Genomic DNA, 26657 nt, shown 5'->3' on the forward strand with positions numbered 1-26657 from the left:
GCCTAGGGGGATGAAAAAAAAAGTCTTTGCCTGGCAGCTGTAGCATAACAATGGAGGTGCTAGGTGAGCTTCTCTGGGGAGCGGGCCATAGCGAGGGTGCCTTAGAAGGTTTTCCTTCCTAACCTCCAGCCGCTCCACCTCCAAAGATGGGGGCACTGGGAGGAGGAGGTCCTCTGAATGAGTGTGTGGGTAGGAAGGGGGCATCAGGTGTTTTGCCGTGGAAGAGAATTCTGTGACAGAAGCTGGGATCCTGGCAGCTTCCAGGAGCCACAGAGGGAACTTGTGCGGGGGTGCCGCCATTGGAGAGAGCGAGCCAAAGAGGCCCCTCCTGAGAGGTGCCTCTGGAGGAACTGTGGGCTTCCTTCTCCACATAGTTGTAGGCCCCGTTCTGTTCTGGCTGCCCCCTCCAAGCAACGCTTGGCTTGCCTCCTCTCTTTCTTTGGCTCCGATGTTATGCCGTCCAAGTATCCTGAAGGCCATTTAAAAGGCAGTGCAGCACCCCAGAGCTTCTGTCCCTGTGACCCGGGTGAGATCGAATCCCTGGGTCATATTCTTTTTTTAATGGTAGATTTTATTCGGGTGCACAGGAGAATTTGGTGTTCCCCTTGATGGGCGCATTGCCCGGGAGATCCAATGAATGCTTCCTTGCTTTCTGTATTAATGGGGCTGGTTCTTCTGTTACTCTGTCAATGGCAACATTTTAATGTCTTGCGATCAAGACCAGACTTGTGCTAATGGGCACTGATTGATATCTGTTCTGGGGCCATGGTGTTTGGCTTCCTTTTCTTGGGGTTTTTTTTGGTGGGAGGAACTGTGGCTATAGTCAGTAGACCAATAAAAATTTGATGACTGATTGATCTCTTAGTTTGAGCAGAACCAAGCCGTGGTTAAGTGGAGGCGGGGTGGGAGTTGCTGGGTGGGTTTCCCTGCTAGTTAGGGAGGGCGCCAGTCTTGCAGGAGGAAGCAGGAATCACCCCCTTTGCTAAGCAGGGTTCATCATGGTTAGCATTTGGGTGGGTGACTGCTTGTGAACACTGTCTGCTGTAAGATATCCCTCTTAGGGCATGGGGCCACAGCTTCGTAGCAAAGCACCCGCTTTGCATGCAGGAAGTTCCCTGGCAGGATCTCCAGGGAGGACTGGGGAAAGCTCCTCTCTGAAACCCTGAAGAGCCACTCACTGCCTGTCAGTGCAGACAATACATAGCATGCAAGCCCCTTGGGGCAGGGACCTCTCCTCGTTTTGTGAAGTCCTGCATACATGGGCGATGCCATATGAACATAGAAATGAAGGAAGGTGGGAGGCATGAAACCGGAGGGTGGATTTCAAAGGCTCCTTTGTACTGGGACAGAGGAAGCCGCCTTATAGCAAGTCAGGCTATTGGTCTCTTCATCATCAGTATTCTCTACACTGACTGGCAGCATCTCTGCAGGGCTTTGGGCAGGGTTTTCCTCAACCCTACCTGGAGATGCTTCATGCAAAGCAGATGCACTGCCACTGAGCTACAGTCCTTTGGCTATAGTCCTTTATTTATTTCTTCCATTTCTTTATTTATTCAATTTCTAGACCACCCTTCCAAAAATGGCTCAGGGCGGTTTACACAGAGAAATAACAAATAAATAAGTTGGATCCCTGTCCCCAAAGGGCTCACAATCTAAAAAGAAACATGAGATAGACGCCAGCGACAGCCACTGGATGGATGCTGTGCTGGGGGTGGAGATGGCCAGTTACTCTCCCCCTGCTCAATAAAGAGGATCACCACATTAAAAGGTGCCTCTTTGCCAAGCTAGCAGGGGTTTCTGGGACTCCTTTCTCAGCTTCCTCTTGCCTCATGGTGGATCTGTGTTTGCAGAGATCAAACACTGTTTTCAGTGTTCCCTGTAAAGGTGATTCCCAGCCGTTGCTGACTGCAGCTCCCATAATCCCCAGCCAAAGGCCACTGCAGCTGGGGATGCTGGGAGCTGTAGTCCACAATATCTGGAAATCTCTGTTCCATACCCGGTTATGTAGTGTCCACGTTGCTTGTTGTCTTTGAAGCCACACCCTCCCCTGCAGCTACTGACTTTCCCTCTTTTCCTCTTTCCCCCTCAACTCTCTGCCCGCCTTGCCGTGCTCCTGAAGAAGAACTCACGATGGAAGGTGAGTACACCTCTTTCCTTGGCTTTCGGATAGTAGTGCTCTGTTTATTGGTGGGGGTGGTGATTGTTTCAGGGTGTGCAGAACTTGCTGCGAGTTGCAGGCGCTTGTCTCGTGGAATTGTGGGGTGGGTCTTTTGGGTTTTTTTTTTTGTTTTTTTGGCTGTTTTGTGACCCTCCCCACTTAGGGACTGGTCTGTGCTCCACAGAATGTGAAGGGGAGAGTTTGGTGTTGTGGGAGACGGCTGCTACCAGTTCTTTCCTTTTGTACATAGTTCTTGGGAGGGATTCTCTTCTCTGGGGCAGCAGAAGGTTTGGGAGCATCCTCAGGAAAATGAGGAGTGGGTGCCTGGCAATGGGGGCATGTGGGAGGGGGGTGTTTTTGCTGCTGGAGCAGCTCCCAGTTTTTACCATTTGGAGTATGGAAGTGCTTTCCAGTCCTTGAAAGTCACATGGCACCAGTCTGCAGACCTTTCTCTCCCCCCCCCCCACCCTACAGTGGAGCAAAGATACACACACACACACACACACACACACACACACACACACACACCCCCGCAGTATGATGCCTCCCCCCACTTGCTTGATCATCTTTTGTGCCCTTCTCTTTGTATGCTAAATCCCTAAGCGGTGGGGGAGGAAATGACAGGGTGTCCCCCTCAGCTGGATCAGGGATGGGTATTTTTTTTGGGGGGGGTGTTACTCTTTGGCGGCCTTGTGATGAAGGGATCGAGGATAAATCAGAAGCCAGGAGTTGGGGTAGGGGCTGCTCTTTTAAGTGCAGGAACACATTTCTTCTTTCCCACCCGCACTGGCAATAACACAGTGCTTTTATTTCTCTCCTGGGGAGAAATTGACTTACAGTTTGTTTGTTCCTTTAAAAAAAAAAAGAAAAAAGATAATTGTGGAGACTTCCGTCTCTGTGCAGCAGACGGCTCTCCCACCGCTGGTCCTCTCCAGCAGCAGTGCCCCATCGGATCGGATAAACTGCTGCTCACTTGCGAGGTTTTCGGGTGGTGGAAAGTGGTCTGGGGTTTCGGCTACCCAAGTTTTGCTGTGATGACGTTGGAGAGATCTGTACTGGCGTGGGTGTGTGCAGTGCCGACCTCACCGTGTGCACCCGTAAGCCTCGATCAGTAAAAGGATCTGGGCAGGAAGGGCTCCGTCCCAGAAGGGGTGGGAAGGCGCTCTGACCTCTTATTTGTTCCATTTATTTATTTATTACATTTCTATCCTGCTCTTCCTCCAAGGAGCCCAGAGCGGTGTATGTGGTTATGTTTCTCCTCACAACCACCCTGTGAAGTAGGTTAGGCTGAGAGAGAAGTGACTGGCCCAGAGTCACCCAGCAAGTCTCATGGCTGAATGGGGATTGGAACTCGGGTCTCTCCCCGGTCTTAGTCCAACGCTCTAACCACTACACCATGCTGGCTCCTCTTATTATTACTGGATGTTCTGTTAGTGCCAGTTTTGTGCAAGGAGCTCGACAAACCGTCGTTGCTGCCCAGAGGAATGGACCACCTCTCCATCCTCACCATTATTAATTGTTCTTGTTCTATATTTTATTAATGTTCTGAACTGCCCTGAGCAGTGGTGTCCTGGAGGGGCAGGGCAGAAATATTTCTAATCAATCACTCACTCACTCAATCAATCAATCAATTAAATGAGGCTGGATTCCACAAGCCTTTTCCAGAGTGGGCTGTGCCTCCTCACTCCTGCTAGATTGCAGGCAGGAGCTGAACACATGGACATTATGGGGATGGGGGGGTTGACAGAAGTGTTGTGCCCCAGTTAGGCTGTGTCTCCATTCTTTGATGGGCGTGGACAACAGTGCACTCCAGCTGATGGCCTGTAGAGGATTTTTCAGGCAAGGAAGCAGGTGCCAGGTTGGATTTTCAGGCCTTCGGCCCCTGCAGAACTCGGGAGACTAGAGTTTGGTGAGAAGGCTGAAACGAGTCTGTCACTCCATCACAGAAGCTGGAGGAGAGCTGGTCTTGTGGTAGCGAGCATGAATTGTCCACTTTGCTAAGCAGGGTCTGCCTTGGTTTGCATTTGGATGGGAGACTACCTGTGAGCGCTCTGAGATATTTCCCCATCGGGGCAGTGTCCCCTCTAACGGAGATTCCCAGATGTTGTTGACTACAACTCCCAGAATCCCCAGTTGCAGTGGCTTTTGCTTGGGGATTATGGGAGTTGTAGTCAACAACAGCTGGGAATCCCTGTCAGAAGGAACACTGCATAGGTGGTGGGGCCAGAGCTCAGCAGAAGAGTGTCCGCAAGCTTGCCTGCGGAAGGTCCCAAGTTCACTCCTGGCATCTCCAAGGTAGGGCTGAGAGAGACTCCTGCCTGCAACCCCAGAGAGCTGCTGCCAGTCAGTGTAGACAAGACTGAGCTAGATGGACCCAGGGTCTGGTGCGGTATAAGGCACCTTCCTGTGTTCCTATGTAAGCATTGTTCCTTCCCAATGGTTGCTTGCCTTGCAGGCGTGACAGGTTTGAATCTGGTTTGGCTGGACAGTGTAAACGTGCCATGCTGGTATGCTGAGGGAGCAACCATGCTTTCCAGAAGCGGCTTCTTTTCGGGAATGAAGTCTGCCATCAGGGGCTGACATCCTGACATCAACATGCAACATTCTGTTTGTGTCTTAACGCAATGGGCACACAGTTGCTCCAGAGCGCTCCAGCCCACACGCAGAAATTGCACGGACTGATTTGTATGAGGGACGGCCATGATTTCCAGTGGCCGTCCACTGTGCAACTCCACTGGCACAATTGTATTTCGTTTGCGCAGAAGCGCTCTTGCACAGATGCACACACGTTTTGTTAAAGCACACATGGAACATGACGCCGTATGTTTTTACTCCTTGCTGGCTCTACCTCTTTCTTCAGAGAGCCCATCCCAGTGCCAGTTAGAACCAGCCCAGGAGCGTCCATGTGACATGTGAGCATATGATGCTCACTCAGATGCTGGCCAAGTACCCCCTTCACCTCTCCTGGGGCCTTGGGAGGCCTGTGAGGGTGTCGCATGGTAACTCGGTTGTCTCACTCTCTCGATGATGACAAGGTTGTCACCAGAGGCCAGCATCCTGCCTGCTCCAAACCATCTCCCCCCAGTTAGGGGAGTCAGCTGGCAGTGAACAGGTATGTGCATGTGTGGGTGATTCAATTTGTGGAGGAGACAATTAGCAAGCACTGCTTGCTGTTTCCTTTCTTGGCTGCCGCTGGAAGGGCCGCTCCTCTTTTCATGTTTTTCAGCGGGAAAGAAATTCCTACAGCCCAGCTTGTATGTGGCTTCCTTGGCTCAGTCCGGATTTAAGGGTTGGCCCGACTTTTGTTTGTCAGATACAAAAATGCCCGGTTTTCTGACTCCAGTCGGACTCGGGGAGCGTTGTGCTGCGTATGTAGCAAAATCCCAGCTTGCTGCCTGGTGTGGAAGCCCCGTAGCCACTTTGGAGGACGCGGCACACTTCTCGTTCAGCGGGAGAGACCGGCAAGATGTCCCATTTCTCAGGTTTCTATCCTAATTGGGGGTCTTTGGCGCTGCCTGTGCTACATTGCCGCTTTCTAGCTGGTGGGAATACCCCTGTGAGTGGATGAGTCAGTCCCCAAACTGCTGCACGTATAGATATATTTATATGTACATTGACGGCCTACTCACAGGCGTCGCTACTCGTGATCACCACCCCAGCTGGTGTTTCGGGGGGAGGCTGGCGTGCCGTCCGTGAGCCAGGGGGGAAACGCGAAGCTTGCTGCTTCCAGCAACTGGCTGGTGCATCTCTCCAGACGTGTTTTTACTCACGAGGAGGTGCTACAGCCTGTTGTTTGTCCCTTAATATTTCCTGTGTTGTCCTTTACATATCTTCCCTGGCACTGATTTCTTGGCATCAATACATTTGCTAGTATAGCTGCATTCACTTCAGAGAGGCCACAATGCATGGCAGGGAGTGACTCAAAAGCGGTAATTTTAAAATGATGATGATGATGTTTTTGCAATGCAGGATGATGCCCGGCCTTTCCTGTTAAGTACAGATGGGACAGGCCATCTGTATTTAACAAGAAATAATAAGAAATAAAGTGTGTAAAGGAGGGAGAGTTATGCAGGTTGCTTATTGGTGGCTCTTGAGATGTACCAGTAAGTGTCAGAAATGACAGTCTGTGAGGCTTGTTTGCAACATGGACCTCCAGGCCATGGAAAATATTGTTTTTCACGTGGTGAACGATGGGACACAATGTGGACATTTACTGGGGATGCTTGGTTGGGTTTCCGATTTCTTGGGATCAGTCGGAGTTGTCTGCTGTTTCCTAAAGCCCTGCTAAAAGGTTAATAATTACTAGTAAAATGTCAATGTTCAGCAGTTTTTTAGCGATTCGGCGTAATGTTCTTGTATTTAATATGTGGGTATGCTGGCCTCCTGCTCCCCCTCTCTCCCTGATGTTCCTCACAGTTAGCTGGTCTCGTGTACAATAAATGCTTGTGGCCCAAATTCTGATGCTCAAAATATGTGCCAGAGATTGCATCTCACATCTCTGCAAGGTACCAGTGGCAGAACTGATCGGCACATTCCAGAATGTGCTCTTAACTGTGCCGGAGAACTCAGGAAAACCAAACCTTAAAATGGTCCATTCCTGTTGCCACATGTGGCAGAAATGGCAACGTGGAAGTTGGGAGCCCCAGTCCTTCAGCAAGGTATTCCAGCACCTAGGAGTGAATTGGTCCAGGGGTTTCAGAGGGACCTGAACAAGTATTCCATGCAGCAAATGAACAGCTAATTACATCTGACCTCCCTCCCCATTAATCAGTAAAACCACTGCAAAGTTGAAAATGTTGGGTACGTTTCTCCAATAGGCTATCTGTGCTTGGCTGCCCTTGAATGCCTTCCATTGTGGGGAAGTGCAATGTGTACAAGAACTCCAAGAACGGCATCCGGTGGGGGGATCTCAGCCACATTCTCTGCTACCTCGCATTCTGAGAAGACGTTTCAATTTCTGGCGCTTCCTGAACCACAATGGCCAAATCTCTTCCATCTCCCCTCCACCCCGGCCGCAAAATGCTAGAAAAACAGCAACAAAGCCCACATCAAAATACAACCCACTCTGTAAAGATGGTTGCCACTTGAGCTAAATTACCCCCTAATGAGCGGAGCTGGCAATTGGATCTGATATATGTTCAGATGGCCACGCCAAGAGCTGAAAGCACCAGTGTCAGGGGTGTTGTGTAGAAGTGAATGCTAAAAATGAATCTGGACTGCCCAGGAGTCTAGCAATAGCAGATGCTGCTACTTTTTAGTGGGATGCCCAAACTTGGACAGGCTCTCACCAATCAATAACATGAGAGCAAGGCAATCCTTGATAGTCAACTACCAAGGGAGGCTTAAATGTGCCTCTTTGTCCCCTTCCCAGTATCTGTTGTTTAGCCTAAGAAGCAAGGAATGAAAGCTTTCTGTTCCCCTGAATCCAAAGCCTTTGCTTTTATTTTCTGATTTCAAAAAATAATAATTTTATTATTTAAAATGTGAGCCAATTAGGCCTTCTTCAGTCTTTTCTATCTTGACGCCTCTCAGAGGACAAAGCAGTTCTAAAAGCACGTTAACTGCCATCAGACTCCCAATCCGAGAACCCTGGGAATTGTAGTTTGTGTGTGTGTGAGGCTAAAATGCTTCACCTCTATGCAGAACTCAATTTCTCGGGATTCTTTGGTTGGGACTCTGGTGGTAGCAGTTAATCCGGCTGGGTTAGACCCTGCAACGGGGTCACGGCGGATCTCGGAAGTGCGCTTACACACTTCCTGTGTTATGACACTGCAGCCCCTATGCTGACAGCAGGGTGCCGGTTACATTTCTGATGCCTTCTTTCGAATTTAATTGGTGCGATATACTGCTATGACGTCCTGTATCCGGCGTAAAAAGGTTGCTGTTCTTCCCAGTTGTCAGTTTCCACAAGTCTGCTCCCCCTGCTGTTTAAGTTTCAAATGCGATTTGCCTGAACAGAAGCATGTTGCTGCCTTTGAAGAGTTAATCTGGACAGCACCCTGGAAACATTTAAATGCATAGTCGAGTGAACATTGCAACGTAAATGTTGCCCGTTTTACTCATGCAGTTTGGTAGCCCTTTGGGGCTTTACCAAGAATCTTTTCTACAAAAGGGGCCTCAACCACATGGCGGAATTGGTGGGGGTGGAAACACAAAGCCCATTCCAACCGTAGAGAGGATGCCAGACCAGCTATCTCAGGTCAGATAAAGCATAGAGTTGGAGGGGAATCTTGTTGGCCATCTCATCTAACCCCCCTGCTTGGTGCTACAGGAAATGAGAAGTTAAAGCCTCATAGGAACATAGGAAACTGCCATATACTGAGTCAGACCCTTGGTCCATCTAGTTCAGTATTGTCTTCACAGACTGGCAGCAGCTTCTCCAAGGCTTCAGGCAGGAATCTCTCCCAGCCCTATCTTGGAGATGCCAGGGAGGGAACTTGGAGCCTTTTGCTCTTCCCAGAGCAGCTCCATCCCCTTAAGGGGAATATCTTACAGTGCTCACACATGTAGTCTCCCATTCAAATGCAACCAGGGTGGACCCTGCTTAGCTAAGGGGACAAGTCCTGCTTGCTACCACAAGACCGGCTCTCTCTCATCCCCAGCTGATGACTTCCTAGCCTCTGCTTGAAGATATCTACTGCAGGAGAAACATGCCCCTCCACACCAGGCAATTGATACCATTGTCGAACGGCGCTCACCAAAACGAAGCTTCTCCTAATGTTCAACCAAAATCTACCTTCCTGCAACTGAAGTCCGTTAGATCTAGTTCCTTTGACGTTTCCTCCTTGGGCTTGTTTTCCAGGCCCCCCGACCAGCTTTGTCGCCCTCCTCTGAACCCATTCCAATGTGTCAATAGCACAATAACGGATAAAATGGCCCATCTAACCCAGTCTCCTCTCCCTGGTAACAGCAACTCATAGCGGTTTTCATCACACCGGCGTTCCATTTTTGGTGGAACCAGGAATGGCACCATGCACTATTCCTTGGCTATTGCTCCATTGTCTGGGATTTCAATGAATTTCTGTTATCCATAGATAAACCACTTGCTAATTGACAAGCTTTGGAGCGCCTCTGTGCTGCAGCTGTCAAGACAGGTCCTCTGGAACTCTTCCCTGCTTGCTGCAGATATTCCCTTGGCGTCCTTGGAGAATTCATGTAGTTGTCGATGGGCAGGATCCAGGCGGCATGCATCACGACCAAGTCTCACTGAAGTGAATGGGACTGAACCGAGCCTGTTGCAGTTTTCCTCTGGCTGCCTCCGTGTGCCAGGGGTTGGGCTGCTCCTCTCTGGGCAGGCGAGGTGGGAAGGACACCGCTCATGCTGTGGAGAGAGGGGCCTGCCCAGGGAGAAGTGGGCCCCACCACCCCACATATTGCGTGTGGCTCAGCCAGCACTTCTTCCGGAGCCAGTTGGAGGATGGGGCAAAGGGGAAATAAGGGTCCGTAGCCACTTCTCCCTCCTCCTTGTGTAGGAAGAGGGGAGATTGCCTTGGAGGGCTTGGCGCTGCTGGGGACTGGTCCCAAAGCAGTCCATGGGAACCCTGAACGGGGCCCTTTTTCTGAGCCAAAGCCTTGGCAAAATACTTCAGAGATGAATAGATGCTGCTGTTCATTTGGAAAAACCCAGCCTGAGACCATTTAGAAACATAGGAAGCTGCCATATCCTGAGTCAGACCATTGGTCTATCTAGCTCAGTATTGTCTTCACAGACTGGCAGCGGCTTCTCCAGGGTTGCAGGCAGGAGTCTCTCTCAGCCCGATCCTGGAGATGCTGCCAGGGAGAGAACTTGGAACCTTCTGCTCTCCCCAGAGCGGCTCCATCCCCTGAGGGGAATATCTTCCAGTGCTCACACACCAAGTGTCCCATTCAAATGCAAACCAGGGCAGACCCTGCTTAGCTATGGGGACAAGTCATGCTTGCTACCACAAGCCTAGCTCTCCCCCCATGATCCCCCCTTCTTTCTGGAAATGAATGCCGAGGCAGGCCATTTATAAGACGAGCTGTTTATTGGGGGCAGAAGTACAGTGAGCCAAGAAACCGAGTGTCTTCTGGGGTGTGGAATATGCAGGCCCTTTGGGGAGCAAGGGGCAGTCGTACGCCCTTCATTCTTCCACCCCTGTGCAGTACTTCAAGGGTGCAATTCAAGAGGGGGAGAGAGAGAAGAACTGGCAGTGCACTCTTCTGCGACTACCACAACCACTACAGTATTTATATACCGCTTGTCAACCAAAGTTCTCCAAGCGGTTGGCGCTGTTTAGGCCCCGCCACCCCGTGCAAACTGGTGCCCTCGGCGACTGCCTAGTTCTGCCTCCTGGACCGGCTGGCCCTGGTTAGGAAGTCAGGCTCCGTGAGCGAAGAGGGGGCTCAGCGTGTGGGCCAGGAGTGCTGCTGGCTCTCCTCCCCAGCCGTGGAAGGGAAAGGGGACCTCGTGACCGAAGGGGAGGATGCTCCCCGGGACCAGCGCAGAGAGCAGTCTTAGCTTGGCCTGCTCTGGTTCCTCTCGTTGCCTCTGCCCCTCCAGCCGCTTCGAGTGGAGACTGTGGCTGCCAGGGCCCAGCATTCATCTCCAAGAAAAATGGCCCTCTGTGCCGCCTGGAGCAGGGGACCTGAGATTAAGCCCGCAGACGGCGTCTCCTACTCCATCACCCAGCCCTTATCTCCCAGACGCCTCCTTCCTTGGTTGTCTTGTTGGTGGCATCTTGATTTCTCTCACCGGAAACCTGCTGGCTCCCTTGTTCGCCCAGACAGAGCCATTTTTAACGAGAGCCCTTTGCTTGGCCGCGGGAAGCAGCGTGCGCACAATGGAGTCCCGATGTTACACTGCAGCAACCATGGATCACTTCCAGGGCATGCCTTGCTTTGAAGGAGGCCGTAGGGATATAGGAAGCGGCCTTCTGCTGAGTCAGACCCTTGGTCCCCCTAGCTCAATATGGTCTGCTCTGACTGGCAGCGTCTCTCCGAGGTTTCAGCCGGGGGTCTCTCCCAGCCCTACCTGGAGATGCTGCCGGGGATTGAACCTGGGACCTTCTGCATGCAAAGCAGATGCCCCGCCACTGAGCTAGGCCCCCATCCCTGTCTCTCTCCCTTGGCAGCAGTGCCTCTTCGTCCCATATATGGGGAGACAGACTGTGACGGCTCAGCATTCATGCATTCTATACATGCTCAGAGGCCCTCTTGCCTATTCCAACACACGTTCTCTTCTTCATGATTGATTGATGGCACTTATTTCCCACTTTTCCTTCTAGTCTGTGACTTTGTAGACAGATTCAGAGGCATGGACTTAATGAACCTGGAGTGAGACCTGCCACTGCCACAAATATTTATATCCTCTTTCCCCACAAAAGTTCTCAAAGCGGTTTACATAGAAAAATAAATAATTCATAAGTTGGTCCCCTGTCCCACAAGGGCTCACACAGTCTAAAAAGGAACTCAAGGCTGACCCCAGCAACAGCCACTGGAGGGATGCTGTGCTGGGGTTGGATAAGGACAGTTGCTCTATCCCTGCCACTTTGAAAGGTGCCCCTTTGCTCAATTAGCAGGGCAGTGTGGCATCTTCTCCCTGACTTTACACAGGAAAACGAATAATAAGTAGAAAAGATGGGTTCCCTTTTCCAAAAGGGCTCACGATCTAAAACGAGGCTTACCAAGTTCCATGGCTTGGGTCTGGAGCATGTGGAGTGGTGCTGAGTGCCACGGAGCATGTGCAGAGTGCCCATCTTTCACCATGGGATGACCCCAACTAGCCCCCAGGCACCTGGGATTAGGAAGAAGGGCTTTCTTTTGTGGGAGACATGACGTCCTTGTGGACACAAACCCCGACACCTCTTGCATTAGAAATTAAGCTCAGTGTCTGAGCCCCCCAACCTTTCCCCAGAACCTCACGGCCCCACTGTTGCCTGGGGGTGTGCTCTGGCGTGTGCCTCCTTTTGCCCTGTGTCGCTTCCTGATTTGCTCCGCGCACCAATTTGTGCGTGCGTGTGCACGTACGCAGTTGCCGGAGAGCTTTCCTGGTGGTGTGTGCTGCCAGCTGTGCGCGTCGCTTGCTGGCCCTGTGCCTTGCAGCACTCCTGGAAAGTGGGGAGGCAGCGATGGAGGGGGGAACAGGCAGCGTCTGCGCCGGCAAGATAAGATTTGGTGCCTTGTGCGGTGACTTTGACTTGCTCTTGATGTCGCCTCTTCCTGGAACAAAAACAAAGAGAAAAGTAAAGGGGGACGAAGTGGGATTGTTTGAGGGGGGGGCGCTGAGCCAGGCGGGGGTTGTCCAATGGCCCCGCCTCCCTGCCCTCTTGCAATGGAAGGGGGTGGCCCCATGCCGCCTCCGCGCCACCTAAGCAGATGAGCTGCACAGCAGTCTGCATTTTCTGTCTGAAACAAAGGCGGCATTGCTGCCGTTCTCCAAACGGGGATGGAGCAGTCCAGGCCCGGACGACGATGCTGGATTCTGCTGTTCACGTGCCGTGTGCAGGTGGTGGCGGGCTGGGCAGGTGTGGGGGGTGCGGAGCATGGGGTGGGTGGGTGTCCTGTGTGTCCCGGAGGCCAAGTTCAGGTCACAGAAGGGAGGTTTGTTCGGGGGGGGGTGATAACTGCGGAAGTCTCACCTCTGCTTTGAGCCCAGCATGGACGGGCAGGACTTAGGAAGACCTGGGTGAGAGTTGGAGTCTCCAATCCTGCTAGAGGCTTTGACACACAGACACACACAGACACAGACACACACACACACACACCCCGCGGGGGTGGCCCTTTGGTGAGGTGAGAGTGAGGCGGCTGCCTCAGGTGGCAGAGGGTTGGAGCACCAATCAGAGCAGCTCTTTGGGAGTGGTCCAACCCTTGCAAGGAGTGCCTCTCTCCACCCTCCTTGCAAAGCTGAACACACAGGACACCTTGCTTTAGGCACCCCAATAGAGACTGCGGCTCCCCTGGCCTGGTCTTCCCCTCCTCCCTAAACCGGAGGTGGGAGGCTGGTTCCCGTCTTGCAGAGGGCCAGGAATGAGGGGACATTTTCTCCTTCAGGGGACTGGTGGTGGTGCCTGACTAGGCAGCCAGCCCCTCACGTGGCCACAGAAGAACAGACCTTCTGTCAGAATGCCATGGGGGTGCATAAGAACCTAAGAACAGCCTTGCTGGGTCAGGCCCAAGAAGGCCCATGCAGTCCAGCAGCCTGTTTCACGCAGTGGCCCACCAGTCTGGTCGAGGCTGTGAGTGGCCTCTAGGGCTCTCTGCGTGTTTTCCTAGAAACATTAGCAGAGCTCACACACACATACACACACCTGGCAGCTTTGCAGAACTATACCAGCATGTTCTCCTCTCCTCTCTAGAAGAGGAGAGCTGGTCTTGTGGTAGCCAGCAGGGTTTGTCCCCTTAGCTAAGCAGGGTCCACCCTGGTTTCACACAGGCCCCATAAGCAACCGAGTCAGAGAGCCATACTGAGGGGCTGCCCCTGGCCCCCGCTGGGGGCTTTACAACGAAGAATACTGCCATGGTCTAGGCCTTGCACATCTGTACCAGATGTGGGACCAAGCGATAGGAGAGCTGGTCATGGAGAGGAGAGCTGGCCTTGTGGTAGCAAGCAGGACTTGTCCCCTTAGCTAAGCAGGGTCCACCCTGGTTGCCTATGAATGGGAGACTAGAAGTGTGAGCACTGGAAGAGATTCCCCACAGGGGATGGAGCCGCTCTGGGAAGAGCCTCTAGGTTCCAAGTTCCCTCCCTGGCAGCATCTCCAGCATGGCAGCATCTCCTGACAGGAGGAGAACTGGAGATGCTGCCAGGGAGGAGAACTGCCAGGGAGGAGAACATGGCAGCATCTCCAAGATTGGGCTGAGAGAGACTCCTGCCTGCAACCTTGGAGAAGCCGCTGCCAGTCTGGGTAGACCATACTGAGCGAGATGGACCAAGGGTCTGACTCAGTATATGGCAGCTCCCTCTGTTCCTATGCCTCCCTCCATCTGGTGCAGCTCCCCAGCCAGCCACAGTGTGTGAAAATTCCCCACATGAAAAGTAACGCCATCCTGGTCCATGTCTGGTGAAGAGGGTGGGGTGGGCGGAGTGGAGCAGTCTGCGTTGCAGGGCTGTCATCAGCCTGGCTCTGGCCGTGTCTGGCGCCGAGGAGAGAGAAGTGGCCAGTGGGCACAGCCGGGGCCCACTCAGCCCCCTTACTTTCAGAGTCGGTCACTGCGCTTGCAATGTTGTCGTGAACGAGTTGGATGAGTGAGCAGAGCCACTTGCCACGGGAGCCCTGGCTCCTGGTGGAGCTTCTCCACCTATTCATGCTTCTCGCATACCCTGAAGGGCTTGGGGCGAGCACGGCGGCTTCCCCCCCCCCCCGGGAGTGAAAACCAGGCGGGCGAAGGCCTGAGACTACCAGCAGGCAGAGGGCAGGAGGAGCTTGCGTCTGCAGTGGTGTGGGGCACAGCGGAGGTTCGCCTGGGCTGGGTATCCCTGGGGTGTGTGATGGGTACCCGTGTTTTAAAGGCTGGGTTTGTTGGGTGTGTCTTTGGGCAGCGGGGCGTTTGCAGTGGGGGGGGTGAGATTTCTGTGCTTTGTGTGTTTGGGGATTTGGAGGGGGGCCGGGGAAGGGCTGGCTCAGGCCATTTGGGGGCCTGAAGCAAAAATGCAAATGAAGGACTGCCCCTTTCTACACACTCTGGGCTGGTGGGTTCGTGTGGTTGGCTGGGGTGGGGCTTCCCAGGGTTTGCTGCCGCTGCCACTGCCGCTTCCTCTCTGCCCACTGCTAGGCGCTTTCCAGATTACCCGCTACAACCGTGGTAAGATGCTTCGGCTTGGCAGGATTGAATTGAAAATGATCTCCAGAATCCACAATGGAAATACAGCTACCTTTTTTTTTTTTTGCAACAGACATGCAACGTTATAGCACTAAGTCGCAGCGATAAAAGCCGAAGCAAGGCCTCCGGAATGTGATCGGCACCCTGCTGACAGCGTAGGGACTGTGCGGGTTCACAAGACAGGAAGTGCGGAAGCACCCTTAGTTGTGACGCTGTTGTAGGGCTTAATCTGGGAAGTGCCCTGGTCTTGTGGTCGCAAGCATGAAGTGCCCCCTTTGCTAAGCTGGGTCCACCCCGGTTTGCATTTGAATGGGAGATGACATGTGAGCACTGAAAGATCTTCCCCTGAGGGGATGGGGCCGCTCTGCGAAGAGCATCTGAGGCTCCAAGGTCGCTTCCTGGCAGCATCTCCAAGAGAGGGCTGAGAGAGACTCCTGCCTGCAACCTCGGAGAAGCCGCTGCCAGTCTGGGTAGACAAGACTGAGCTAGGTGGACCAAGGGTCTGACTCAGTAGGAGGCAGCTCCCTCTGTTCCACTGCTGCCTCCCAGGGCCAGGCCAACAGCCACTCCAAGCCGCCCTCCTCTTTGGTGTGCCGAATTTGAAAAGCAGGAGCAGGGCAGAGTGCAAGAGGCCGCGTGGAGGAGAGGAGAAGAGAGGAGTGGGCTCCAGCATCTCCCCACTCCCTTCTCCCCCCACTCCCTCTTCTGCTCCATTCCCTCCTCCTCTTCAAATCCAGCATGGAGGAGGAGGAGGAGGAGGAGGAGGAGGAGGGGCTATTTGCACCGCTGCAGCCCCGGCCAGGGGGGTGGGTGAGGCCATGGCGGCCGGGGGCAGTGTCCTCTCCCCAAGGCAGCTGCCTCAGTTTGCTTCCTGATGAGCCTGGCCCTGTGGGGCTGTGGTCTTTCTGCCTCTTTAATGTGCCCTTTGGGAGACGAATCTGTGTTAGTGATTTGAGAACAAAGAACCGGAATGAATAGCTGTTGGCCTTTCCAGGTAGATTAATCTGGAGTCAATGGGCTTGCTGGTGGCGAGGGGCAGAAGCCCCCTCCCCGCCCCCACGCAAACTTCCCCCCTGTTGACTGGAGCCCAATGAATGCTCCGTATGCAAATGAAGCCCTCTCCTCGGTGCATCCCAGCCAATGGGTCAGCGATATGCAGATCGTGGCGTACTGCAGCCAATGAGCAAGGGTCTTGCTAAGCTCCCCGGGATGTGATTTACATGTGTCCAGTGCCAGCTCGGTTATTAATCATCTGAGCGGCGCCGACGTCCTGATTAAGGGCCTTGTCATTAAGGCAACACGCTCGGATAAGGCTGGGCGTGTTATCGTGGCCACCCTGTGCCCGGCACGCGGGTGACGGGCATATTCATTATGTGTTCCTGCCATGCCGGCAGGCGGGGTCTATGCAGGGGTTTATTTCCCAGACTGTCTGGACTGGGGTCCCTATTCCGAATGGCCTCGGGGGCGGTGCTTTCATGAGGCAAGGTGAGGCAGGCACTTCGGGTGGCAGATTACCGGGGCGCCTGCTGGCCAGAAAAATGCACACACCCCAGCAGAGCAGACTGAGCTGACCCTTGTGGCTTTGGCAGGGAGTGCCACACTCCTTGCAAAGGTTGCGAGGAGCCCCAGGAGAGAAGAGGAGGCTGCTGACCTCCTCCCCACCCCTGCAGGGGCTGGCCCTCAACAAGGACGTGGGGCAGGGCAGCTTTGGGCACCTTGTCTCAGGCACCGGAGTCCATTGGACCACTCCAATGGCCCTCTGTCTTGTGATCTTCCCTAGCCTTACATCTGACGAGTGTGTGGAGGTTCTCTTGCACAGCTGCATACAGATTCCACCTGCTGCTGCTGCTGCATGTGCTGATCTGTGACATGAAATTCTCAGGACCAAAAACTGGGTAGGAAGTGCATCCAGCCAGGATTCCAGACCCGGACGGGCGCCCGAGAATTGGTGGTGTGTAAGAGGAGAGCTGGTCTTCTAGTAGCAAGCATGAATGGTCCCCTTTGCTAAGCTTGGCCTGCCTGGGTTGCATTTGGATGGGTGACTAGATGTGAGTGCTGTGAGATCTTCCCCTTAGAGGATGGGGCCGCTCTGGGAAGAGCATCTAGGTTCCAAGTTCCCTCCCTGGCAGCATCTCCAAGACGGGGCTGAGAGAGACTCCTGCCTGCAACCTTGGAGAAGCCGCTGCCAGTCTGTGAAGACAATGCTGAGCTAGATAGACCAAGGGTCTGACTCAGTCTATGGCAGTTTCCTATGTTCCTATATTCCTATGTATTGACCTGTGAGTGAATGGGGATGGGGCCATAGCTCTGTGCTTTGCATGCAGAAGCCTCCCTGGCAGCATCTCCAAGGAAGGGCTGGGCGAGACCCCTGCCCCAAACCCTGGAGAGCCGCTGCCAGTCCGTGCAGACAATACTGAGCTAAAGGGACCAAATGTCTGACTCAGTATAAGGCAACTGCTCATGCTTCTGTGTACACATTGTGGCAGTAAGTGATGTGACATGCAGCAGAGTGTGTGAGCACGATGCAGAAGACTAAAGTGGAGGGGTGGGGTGTGTGCCTAGCATGCGCCTGCATGGCTGCAGTGTGTGTGTGTGTGTGTGTGTGTGTGTGTGTGTGTGTGTGTGTGTGAGAGAGAGAGACAGCACAAGTATGTGCTGAGTGGTGGCGCCTTTACGCAAAGGTCTCGCAGGTGGTTTGAGGACTAACATGAAAGGAACTGGGGTGTGTGACTGCCTTCAAGTTGCTGTGTGGGCGGCTGTGAGAGCAGGCGCTGTGATTGTAAGGGACGGGCATTCCGGGTGGGTCATGGGTATAGTGTGTGCTTTCCCCTGTTTCACAGCCCTGAGGGAGGCATTTTTAACCCTGGAATGTGCCTTGGCGGTCTTCTCGGCCAGCCCCCTGCTCAGGGCAGGGGACTGCTGCAGGATCCCCTGACCAGCCTCATGTCTAAAAACCTCCAGGGGAGGAGTGCCCACCACAGCATGAGGCAGGCTGTTCCGCTGTCAAACCCTTCAGGCCATTCACGGAGCCCTTGAGATTGAACCCCAGAATGCTGGAGCGGGACGGGACCTCAGAGGCCTCTTCATCCAGCCCCAGCTCAGCGCAGGGATCTGCCCCAGCATACCTACTGGGGGTGGCCGGCCCAGCCCCTCTCGGAAGCCTCCAGCGAAGGAGAGCGCCACTGCCAGCCCACTTGGCATGCGGAAGTGCCCGGCAAATGCTAGGCTGGGAACCTCTCTGTGCAATGCAGCACGCTCAGGCCTCTGGGCAAAAAGGGCGGGGCGGGTTTGCCGTGCGTCTCCCCCCCCGGGCAGTGCTTCTTTGCCCCCCCCTCCTCCTGGGCTTCAAGGGGCGAAGCGGAGTAGAGCCAGGTGTGTGTCTGGCTTCTTAGCACCTGATCCCCCCTTTATGATGCACAACCTTGGGGCAGGGAGGAGGGAGGGGGTGCCTTTAGAGGTTCCCGTGTGCATGCATGCCTCTGAGATGGAGGAGGGGGCTTGGGATGGCGTGGGGGCTGTGGGGCAGGTTGGGAGACCTTGCCAGCAGTGTGTGTCGTCGGTTGGTGGAAGAGAAAGAGCGCATGAGCGAGCAAAAAGAGGGTCGGTGAGGACCCAGGATGTGACAGGGGCAGGGTGGTTGGGTGGGTAGGGTCCCCTCCTTCCCCCGATCCCATCCGAGTCGGACCTCAGAGCATCCCCCTTTAATGTTGACCTGCCACAAGACCCCCACCCACATCGAAAGAATTCTAGTTCCTTAATGGGGATGGGGGGGGGCTGCAGCAGTCAGAACAATATGGCCGCCACCGTCATGCCTGAGGGATCATTGGAGTGGTCTCCATGGCAACGGGAGGAGAGCTCAGCATCCTAATGCACTCAGCATCTCTCTCCGTGCAGCTCTTGACGGGGGCTGGAAGGCTAGGCCTGGGCCTGCCCCCCTCCCCAATAAAGAAATGGGCTGCATTCAAATTCTGCCAGCAAAAACCGGACATGCTCCTCCCTGCCCCCACAATGAGAACACCCACACCCCCGCCGCATTCTTCCAGTCTCCCAGAGCTTGCTTTCCCCCTTTTTGCTATTGGGAGCTGGAAAAGGCAGGGTGTCTGAGGACTGACACCTCTTTAGCGGCATGAGGTGCATCCATATGGCTGGTCCAGAGTCAGAGACACCCCCACCTCCCCTGTGCCACACTCTCAGAAAGGCTGGCTTCGATGTGGTGGGGAGAAGGGAGCGGAAAGCGCTCCTCCCCCTTCTCTAGAGTAGATGTCTTGTGCTTTTCATGGTGTGAGAGAGGCGGAAATTCCCTTTCAGAGAGATGGGGAAGCCAAGGCTCTTGCTTCCGCCTCGGACTTCTGACACTGCAGTCTGAGGTCTGTTTACTCCGAGGTGCCACCAAATCCAGTGGGCCTTCCTCTCAAATGAGCAAGCCTGTGATTGTGGCCTCCAGTCACTAACACGGAAAAGAATCTCTGATCCACTGTTCCTTGTGTACAGAAAGGTCAGGGCGGGGGAGAATCCAGTCCCCACTCACTTCTAGCCCAGGTTTGTAAATTGCCCCTTGCCTGGTGGTCGCCTATTCATTCGTTTGTTCGTTCGTTCATTCATTCATTCGTTCGATTTCTATACCGCCCTTCCAAAAATGGCTCAGGGCGGTTTACACAAAGATATAACAAGCAAACAAGATGGAACCCTGTCCCCGAAGGGCTCACCATCTAAAAAGAAACCTAAGACAGACACCAGCAACAGTCACTGGAGGTCCTGTGCTGGGGGTGGACAGGGCTTGCCTATGGCGAGCAAGTGTCTCCTATAGGTGACCAGGCAGGGGAAACTTACCACGTTCCTTCTCTTGTCCTTTTAGGCCACCAGTCAGATGTTGTGTGTGGGAATGCAAGTGATTAAAGGTTTTGTGGACTAGTGAGTGTGTGGACGAGACCCTGCGGTGATTATAAGGGAGTTAAGGGTTCCCTAAACGACGTGATCTTGACGATATGCCCATCGCACCGCGGCAGGCCTCTTGGCCTCCCCGTTGATTTGGGTATCTTTCCCCCGTCTTTCTGCGTTTCCAGGGCGGCTTAACAACATATAATTGGATAATAAATTGCAAACAATGAAATGGTTTAAAACACTAACGCAGTTTAAAAGCAGCAGCTGCAGATAAAAGTCGCAGCAGGATGGACCTAATAAAATCATCATTACTTTAAAAGCCTACAAAAAACAGTGCCATCTTCGCTGCCCTTCTAAATGAGGTAGAAATCTTCTGGGTGCCAGAGCCAAAGAGGTGCTCCCTTGTGCATGCCTGCTGCTGCACCTGACGCCGGGGAACCCGGGAAGGGCGTTCTCAGGCAGGCAGGTGCGTGCAGGAGGGGGCCATTCTGAAGTCCTCTGGCCATAGGTGCACCGAGTCAGACCATTGGCCGATTGAACCCAGCATTGTCTACTCTGACTGGCAGCAGCAACCAAGGTTCCAGGCAGGACTCATTCCCAGCCATACCTGGAGAAGCTGCGAGGGGTTGACTCTGCCCAGGATCTTCTGCATGCAAAGCACATGCTCCACTGCTGAGCTACAGATATAACTAATATGTTGCCTCTTAATGAGTCAGACCCTTGATCCATCTAGCTAAGTGTTGTCTAGAGACAACACCCCTTCAGTTTCTTCTGGGGTGCCGTGTTCTTATGTCCGCTGGGCCTGATTCTTATAAAGGTGGCCTATGACCATAGATGCTGCCTGCTGAGTCAGACCATTGTCTCAGTGAGCTCAGAGTTTTCTGCACTGACTGGCAGCAGCTCTCTGCAGACAGGGTCTTTCTACCTTCCTGGCAATTGGCAGTGCTGCCAGGGATTGAACTGTGGAGACCTTTTGCATGCACAGCAAGTGGTCAGTACTACTGAGCTACGGCCCCATCCCTAAATTGCACACCTATGAAGCTGCCGTATACTGTGGCAGACCTTTGTCTCCTTCTGCTCAGTATTGTCTGCACTGACTGGCAGCAACTCTCCGTGGTTTTAGAGAGGAGTCTCTCCCAGCCCTACCTGGAGACGCTGCCAGGGAATGAACCTGGGACCTTCCGCATGCCAAGCTGGTGCTCCGCCGCTGAGCGATGGCTGTTCCTAACATGTTGCTTTTTAATGAGTCAGACCCTTGATCCATTTAGCTAAGTATTGTCTGCACTGACTGGCAGCGTGTCCGGGGTTTCAGACAGGAGTCTTTCCCAGCCTTGCCTGGAGAGGGCTGCCAGGGATTGAACCTGGGGCCTTTTGCATGCAAGGAGATGCTCTACCACTGAGCTGCAGCCCCGTCCTCTACGGGGAATATCCTACAGCAGAGACAGCTATCGCATGTAGTCACTCATCCAAAGCTGATGCGCGTCCACCGAGCCCTGGTCCTTCCCCACCAACCGCCTGCCTTGACCTTGAAAGGTAACCACCTGCTCCTTGAATTGAGCCTAGAAGTAAATGGGTAACTCATGCAGTTCAACGGGAATTGACCTGAAATGGTTGGATCTTCTGGCCCTGGATAAAACCCTGATGGCTGCATTTTGGACCCGCTGAAGTTTCTGGCCAGGGGCAGCCCCCCCGGCGAAGCCAGTTACAGCAGTCCAGATTGGGACATGAACCACGGAGGCCTTGTGTGCTTTCTCCAGGGACAGGTGCAGGTGGCGTACCGGATTGTCAGCGGTAAGAGGCACCCTGCCCTCAGCTGAGTGCCCAGTGAGACAGCCCGGTTTCTGAAATACACCCCCCGCCCAAGCTGAGGACATGCTTTTTTTAGCAGGAGCACAACCCCATCTCAAAGAACTCAAATACTTCCCTGGTGGATCACTGAACTCCCCAGCCAGCAATATTTCTGCCTGATCTACGTTAAGCTGCAGTTCTTCACACTCATCCAGCTCAAAACGACTCCAGGGCCAATGGTTTCGGATTTCCTTGGGATCAGAAGATGGAAATCGGACAGAGGGACCGAGGCATTTTCAGTCCCCAAATTGTCCTGGAAACAAGGTTGGAAAAGAGAGGATCATCACTCAGTGGCAGAGCATCTGCTTTGCATGCAAAAAGGCCCCAGCTTCAGGCAATGGCAGCACCTCTAGGAAGGGCTGGGAAAGAGTCTAGTCTGAAATCTTGCAGAGCTGCTGCCACTCAGTGCAGGAAATATTGAGCTAGATGGCCCGCTGGCCTGACTCCGTATAAGGCAGCTTCCTGTGTAACCTTAGGGAGTGGGGCTGTAGCTTAGCGGTAGTGCTTCTGCTTTGCATGCAGGAGGTCCCAGGTTCCCTCCCTGGCAGCATCGACTCAAGGTAGTACTGGGAGAGATCCCTATCTGAAGCCTGGGGAACCTCGGCCAGTCACTGTAGAGATAATATTGAGCTAGATGGACCAAGGGCCTGCCTCAGTATAAGACAGCTTCCTATATTCCAAATAATCACCCCCTTGCAAGACGTCCTGGAGCTGGCCAGCCCCACATGTACTCTAGAACCTTGCCTCCACCCCCCACAAGGTAAATGTGAGGCAGGGTGGGAATGGCTGAAGTTAGTGGAATCCAGAGACTTTATTTTATTTTTATTTTTTTAAGGAGAGGCTTTACCACCAGCTCCGTTCATGCTGCTGGAACGGCACCTTCCTTGAGAGAGGCATCTTTACCACCTCAGGGAGTCCAAATCCCTAGATCTGTCCTGACTTATTTAATGAGCCATGCTGGGCAAGGATCCAGAACACACGTGGTAGGCTTTTCCTCTCCAAGGACTTGTCCCTATCCTCAGTTGTACAAACTGAAAAAATATTGAGACAACATCCGCTAGCCCCGATTCCACCAGCATCCGTTCTAGTCTAACCATGGGCTGGTTCAGACAACTTCTTCCTGGCCCCCGCATTTGAAAGGGGGCGCGTCAAGGGTGCTCCCATTGGGGGTGTCAATGCCCTCTCGGCTCTGGGGATGGACGGACACAATAAAGGGGCATGTCTGGAGGGTGTGGGGGTGTCTGCAGAAAATGTCCCAGCTGGCACACTTTGGGACATGGGCCGGGAAGGCATCATCAGTCTTGTGGCCTCTGAACTGGAGCTGATACAAACAGTTTTGTCTGCAAAATTCTTTGCAAATTGGTTGCTGTTGACCTCTGAACTATCCACTAGCCAAGATGTAAAAGACCCACAACCACTCAGAAAAACTTGCTGGATGGTACTTTGCAAATACTTATGGTGGTGGTGGTGAAGTAAGATTTGAAGCAAGAGTAGGCTGTCAAATGGACTTTTATCTCTCTTTGGTTAGACTTTGTCTGCATCTGATTCCCCTGGGTGGAGATCTCTTGAGTTGTGGATTGGCGAGAGTAGGAACCAGGATGTGTGGGTCTGATCTCAAAGGGTGGGAGGGGAGGGGAGAGAGAGATTCAGCTGTGGGTGGGTAGAGATGATCAGGGCCAAAGAATTCTGAGTCCTGACAACACTGTTAGGTGATCGGATCTGATGCTGTCGAGCAGGGATGAGCAAACAGCAGGCTTGGGGGAGGGGGGGAGAGAGAGTCAGTGCGCGTACACATGCACATGCATGCATTTAGGACCTCTGGTGCACCAACTGGAACCAAATACAAAATAGTGGCTCAGGGGATGGACATACGCTCAGAATTAAGTGAGGCGGTGCTTCCGAGCACATGCTCAGCCCTGGAATTTGTTTTCAAAACAGGCTTGCAGTCCTTCCACACACAAATCTGCTCCTGGTTTTCTTTCTAACTTTCTTCATTTCAGCAGCCTGATTTAGGGGGCTGGAAGCCCTTTTGTGATCGCTGTTGTTGAACAACTGGGAGTCAGGAACCTTTGCTGATCCACAGAAAACCATCCAGAGGTCTACTCGTGGATCACAATTTACCTTCTGCCCAGCCTGCTTTAGAGTACGAAGTCCCCCTTCTCTCCAATCCCTCCCCAAGCAAGGCAGGGCTTATTTTGTGGTAGGATCCAGCCCCACAGCCTTCTTTGAATGTCAGAGCTATGTGCTGACTCCAAATGACTTTCGAACCTTTGCCTGATCACCCAGAAACCCAGGCACATCTAGTTTTGGAGCAAAACACTTGCAGGCCAGGGGAGCGTAGCTTCCAGCTTCAGGACTCCTGTGCCCTGAGAAGCTGCTAGGGAGGGAATGAGAGGGAACCAGGGGGCTTGAGTTACCCTCCCTGCCTTTTGTTGGGGGGGGGTCTGCTTCGTTGAGTTGGACACTTGGCTGTTCTGTCTACAGAACCGGTAAATGCAGCCACTTTGGGGCTGCGGCTGCTTGACAGATTGATTGGTTCTGGGCTCTGTGTGTGTGTGTGTGTGTGTCTCGGGGAGGGGGAAGCGAGAGCCCCTCATTTGCATGAAATTGTGTGCTTTTCGGAAACAGCTGCCAGCATGGGGGTCTGAGGCTGATGTGGTGATGAATGGTGACGGAGGGCTGGCATGGGAGGAATAGCAATGCTGCCCAGCCTGCTTCCAAGCTGCGTCCCTCAGCAGGGGAAGAAGAGGAGGACGTGCAGGGACCCTGTGGCTGACTCCTGGCCCCATCCTGCACTTTGAGGCTCTGTGGCGTGTCCCGTGGGGTCCCTGCCTTGCCTGGCCTTGCTAGACACAGAAGCTAGGAAGATGGTCTTGAAAGAACCCTGGCCCGGAAAGCTCCCCAACTAGGCGCAAGGGTGTGTGTGTGTGTGACTGCGCGTGTGTGTTCTGGACATGCGCTCTGGATCTGGGCCCGGTGTTCCGAGGAGCAAAGGTGCTCTGAACTGCTTCAGTTTTGGGGGGCACGCAGGGTGGTAGGAGGGGCTCTCTCTGAACCCGCGGGACATTGGTGTGGGGGCTGTCCGAAGCCCGGAGGAATGGCCGGGTGATTGCAAGGCAAAACCGTCAGCGCCACGATGAGGGAGTCTGAATCCTGCCACTTTGCAGTGAAGAGAACTGACTTTGTGGCAGAGCCCCCTGCTTGGCAGGCAGAAGGTCCCGGGGTGGGGTGGGCTCCCTGGCAGCATCTCCAAGTAGGGCAGGGCAAGACCCTGGTCGGAAACCCTGGAGAGCAGCTGCCGGTCAGGGCAGACAATACTGACTGAGGTGGACTGGTTGCCTGGTTCAATGCGAGGCACGGTCGTAGGGCAAGAGTCCCGTCTGTACCTGCTGATGGGTGAAATTCTGTCCTGCTGCGGAAGGGGTGGCCGTTACCTTTTCCCAGACAAGCTCTGTCTGTGCTGGGTTTGGTACCACACTGGAATGCTTGCCTGTGGGTGAAGGGAGGCCCCCAGGCGTCCACTCCAGGTGGATCCGTTGCCCCTGAACAGTCTCCAGCCCCATCTTCCAAAGCAGCCCACCCTATTCTGAGTAGTCTACCTGTCCGGATGCACCTGTGTTAAGCACGATGGCTTCCCTGTCCAATCCCTCGGAGGCCACTGCAGGTGTGAACCGGGCAGTCCTGGCAGACAAGCCTGCTTTCCTCTCTGTGCAACACGTGATCAGGGAATGTCCACTTTCCAGGCATGCTTAGAGGGGGTCTGATCTGATCGTGAATCCAAGCGGGGCTGCTGGAGATGCCGGGGGTGACCCAGATTTTAATCGACACCGAATCCAAGGATATGCTCTGGTGTGATGTTGTCTCTATATGTCAAGATCCGCTGGCCACCTGCAGAAGGGGGAGCGTCTGCTGGGACACCCCCCCCCCCAGCAGAACGACACCTCTTTCCACAGGGAGAGGCCAGCCGGCTCTCGTCTTACACCACTAACCATTTTCCTTCCTGGAGCACCTGCTCTCACGCCGGGTCTTGCCAGCTGCAAACGCCACACCTGTCCCCTCAAGGCTGCTTGGTTTGTCTGGTTCCCCCTACACCCCCACCCCCATTTTTGTTGTTTTTTACCCAGGAAAAAAAAAAGCATTTTCTCTCACAGGGCGATGTGGCCATTTGCCCTAAATGCTTTTTTTTTTTTAACCCTAAAAGAAACCAAACTTTCTTCTGTTCCCCTCTTGTTATTGCTTTGGTTCTGTCTGGCTCTGTCCGGGATTTTCAGTTTCTTCTCCTCTCCTTTCTGTTTGTTTCGGCATCCGACCCTCAACCCCCTTCCCCTCTCTCTCTGCCGGGGGCCTGGATGTCTGTCACAAGTTAAAAACAGTTTTTAAATTGTGGCAAAGAGGGAAAACCCTCCTTTTTTCCGTGCGTTTATATGACTCGTCTTTTTTCTTTCTTTCTTTTTTTCTTTCCTTCCCCCTCAAGGTCCAGCTCACCTGACGTTAAACAGCCAAGGTATGGTTTTAAGTTTCTTTCAGCAAATGAGTTCTTAATTTCCTCCGTTCTCCTCCTCCCCTGCTTCTTGCCATCTCTCTCTCTCTCTCTTGCGTGCGCGCTCTCTCTTTCTCTCCTCCTCCTCCTCCTCCATTCCTCTCTTTCTCATGCTCTGATTTTCTCCTCCCATCCGCTTGAGCCATCTCATCCCACGTTGGTTTCTGACATTGCCTAGATCTCTTGCTTATGCAGCTGAAAATGTTTCTTTCCCCCGGTTGTTTTGTACGTGAACGTTTATTAGAAAGAAAAGCATGTTTTGGGGAGAAAGCCAAAAAGAAACTGTATTTCATCTCGTGTCGCGGCGGCGCTTTGATGAACTGTGTGACTTATGCTGATGATCTGATTATTAACAGCCCCGCGTGGCTCGCTTCATTGATTGCTTTGGAGGTGTTCTTGGGGACTCATCCAGCGGCTGGCACAAACTGGCATTGCCTGCCCAAGATGGAA

General features: G+C 53.4%; 1 protein-coding gene across 20 annotated transcripts in view; it reads left to right on the forward strand.

The window, feature by feature from the left end:
- NRXN2 (neurexin 2) overlaps positions 1-26657 on the forward strand; it is a 366798-nt gene that overhangs the window by 66100 nt on the left and 274041 nt on the right. For 17 of the 20 annotated variants that reach the window (XM_053278159.1, XM_053278172.1, XM_053278167.1 and 14 more), the window contains exons 3-4: positions 2120-2137; positions 26142-26171. In XM_053278159.1, coding sequence (XP_053134134.1) covers positions 2120-2137; positions 26142-26171 — 48 coding nt within the window. The remainder of the gene's footprint in view (positions 1-2119; positions 2138-26141; positions 26172-26657) is intronic. The other 3 variants (XM_053278164.1, XM_053278165.1, XM_053278169.1) reach the window with 1 other exon arrangement.

This window comes from Hemicordylus capensis, chromosome 14 (genome assembly GCF_027244095.1).
Source record: "Hemicordylus capensis ecotype Gifberg chromosome 14, rHemCap1.1.pri, whole genome shotgun sequence".
NCBI classification, from domain to species: domain Eukaryota; kingdom Metazoa; phylum Chordata; class Lepidosauria; order Squamata; family Cordylidae; genus Hemicordylus; species Hemicordylus capensis.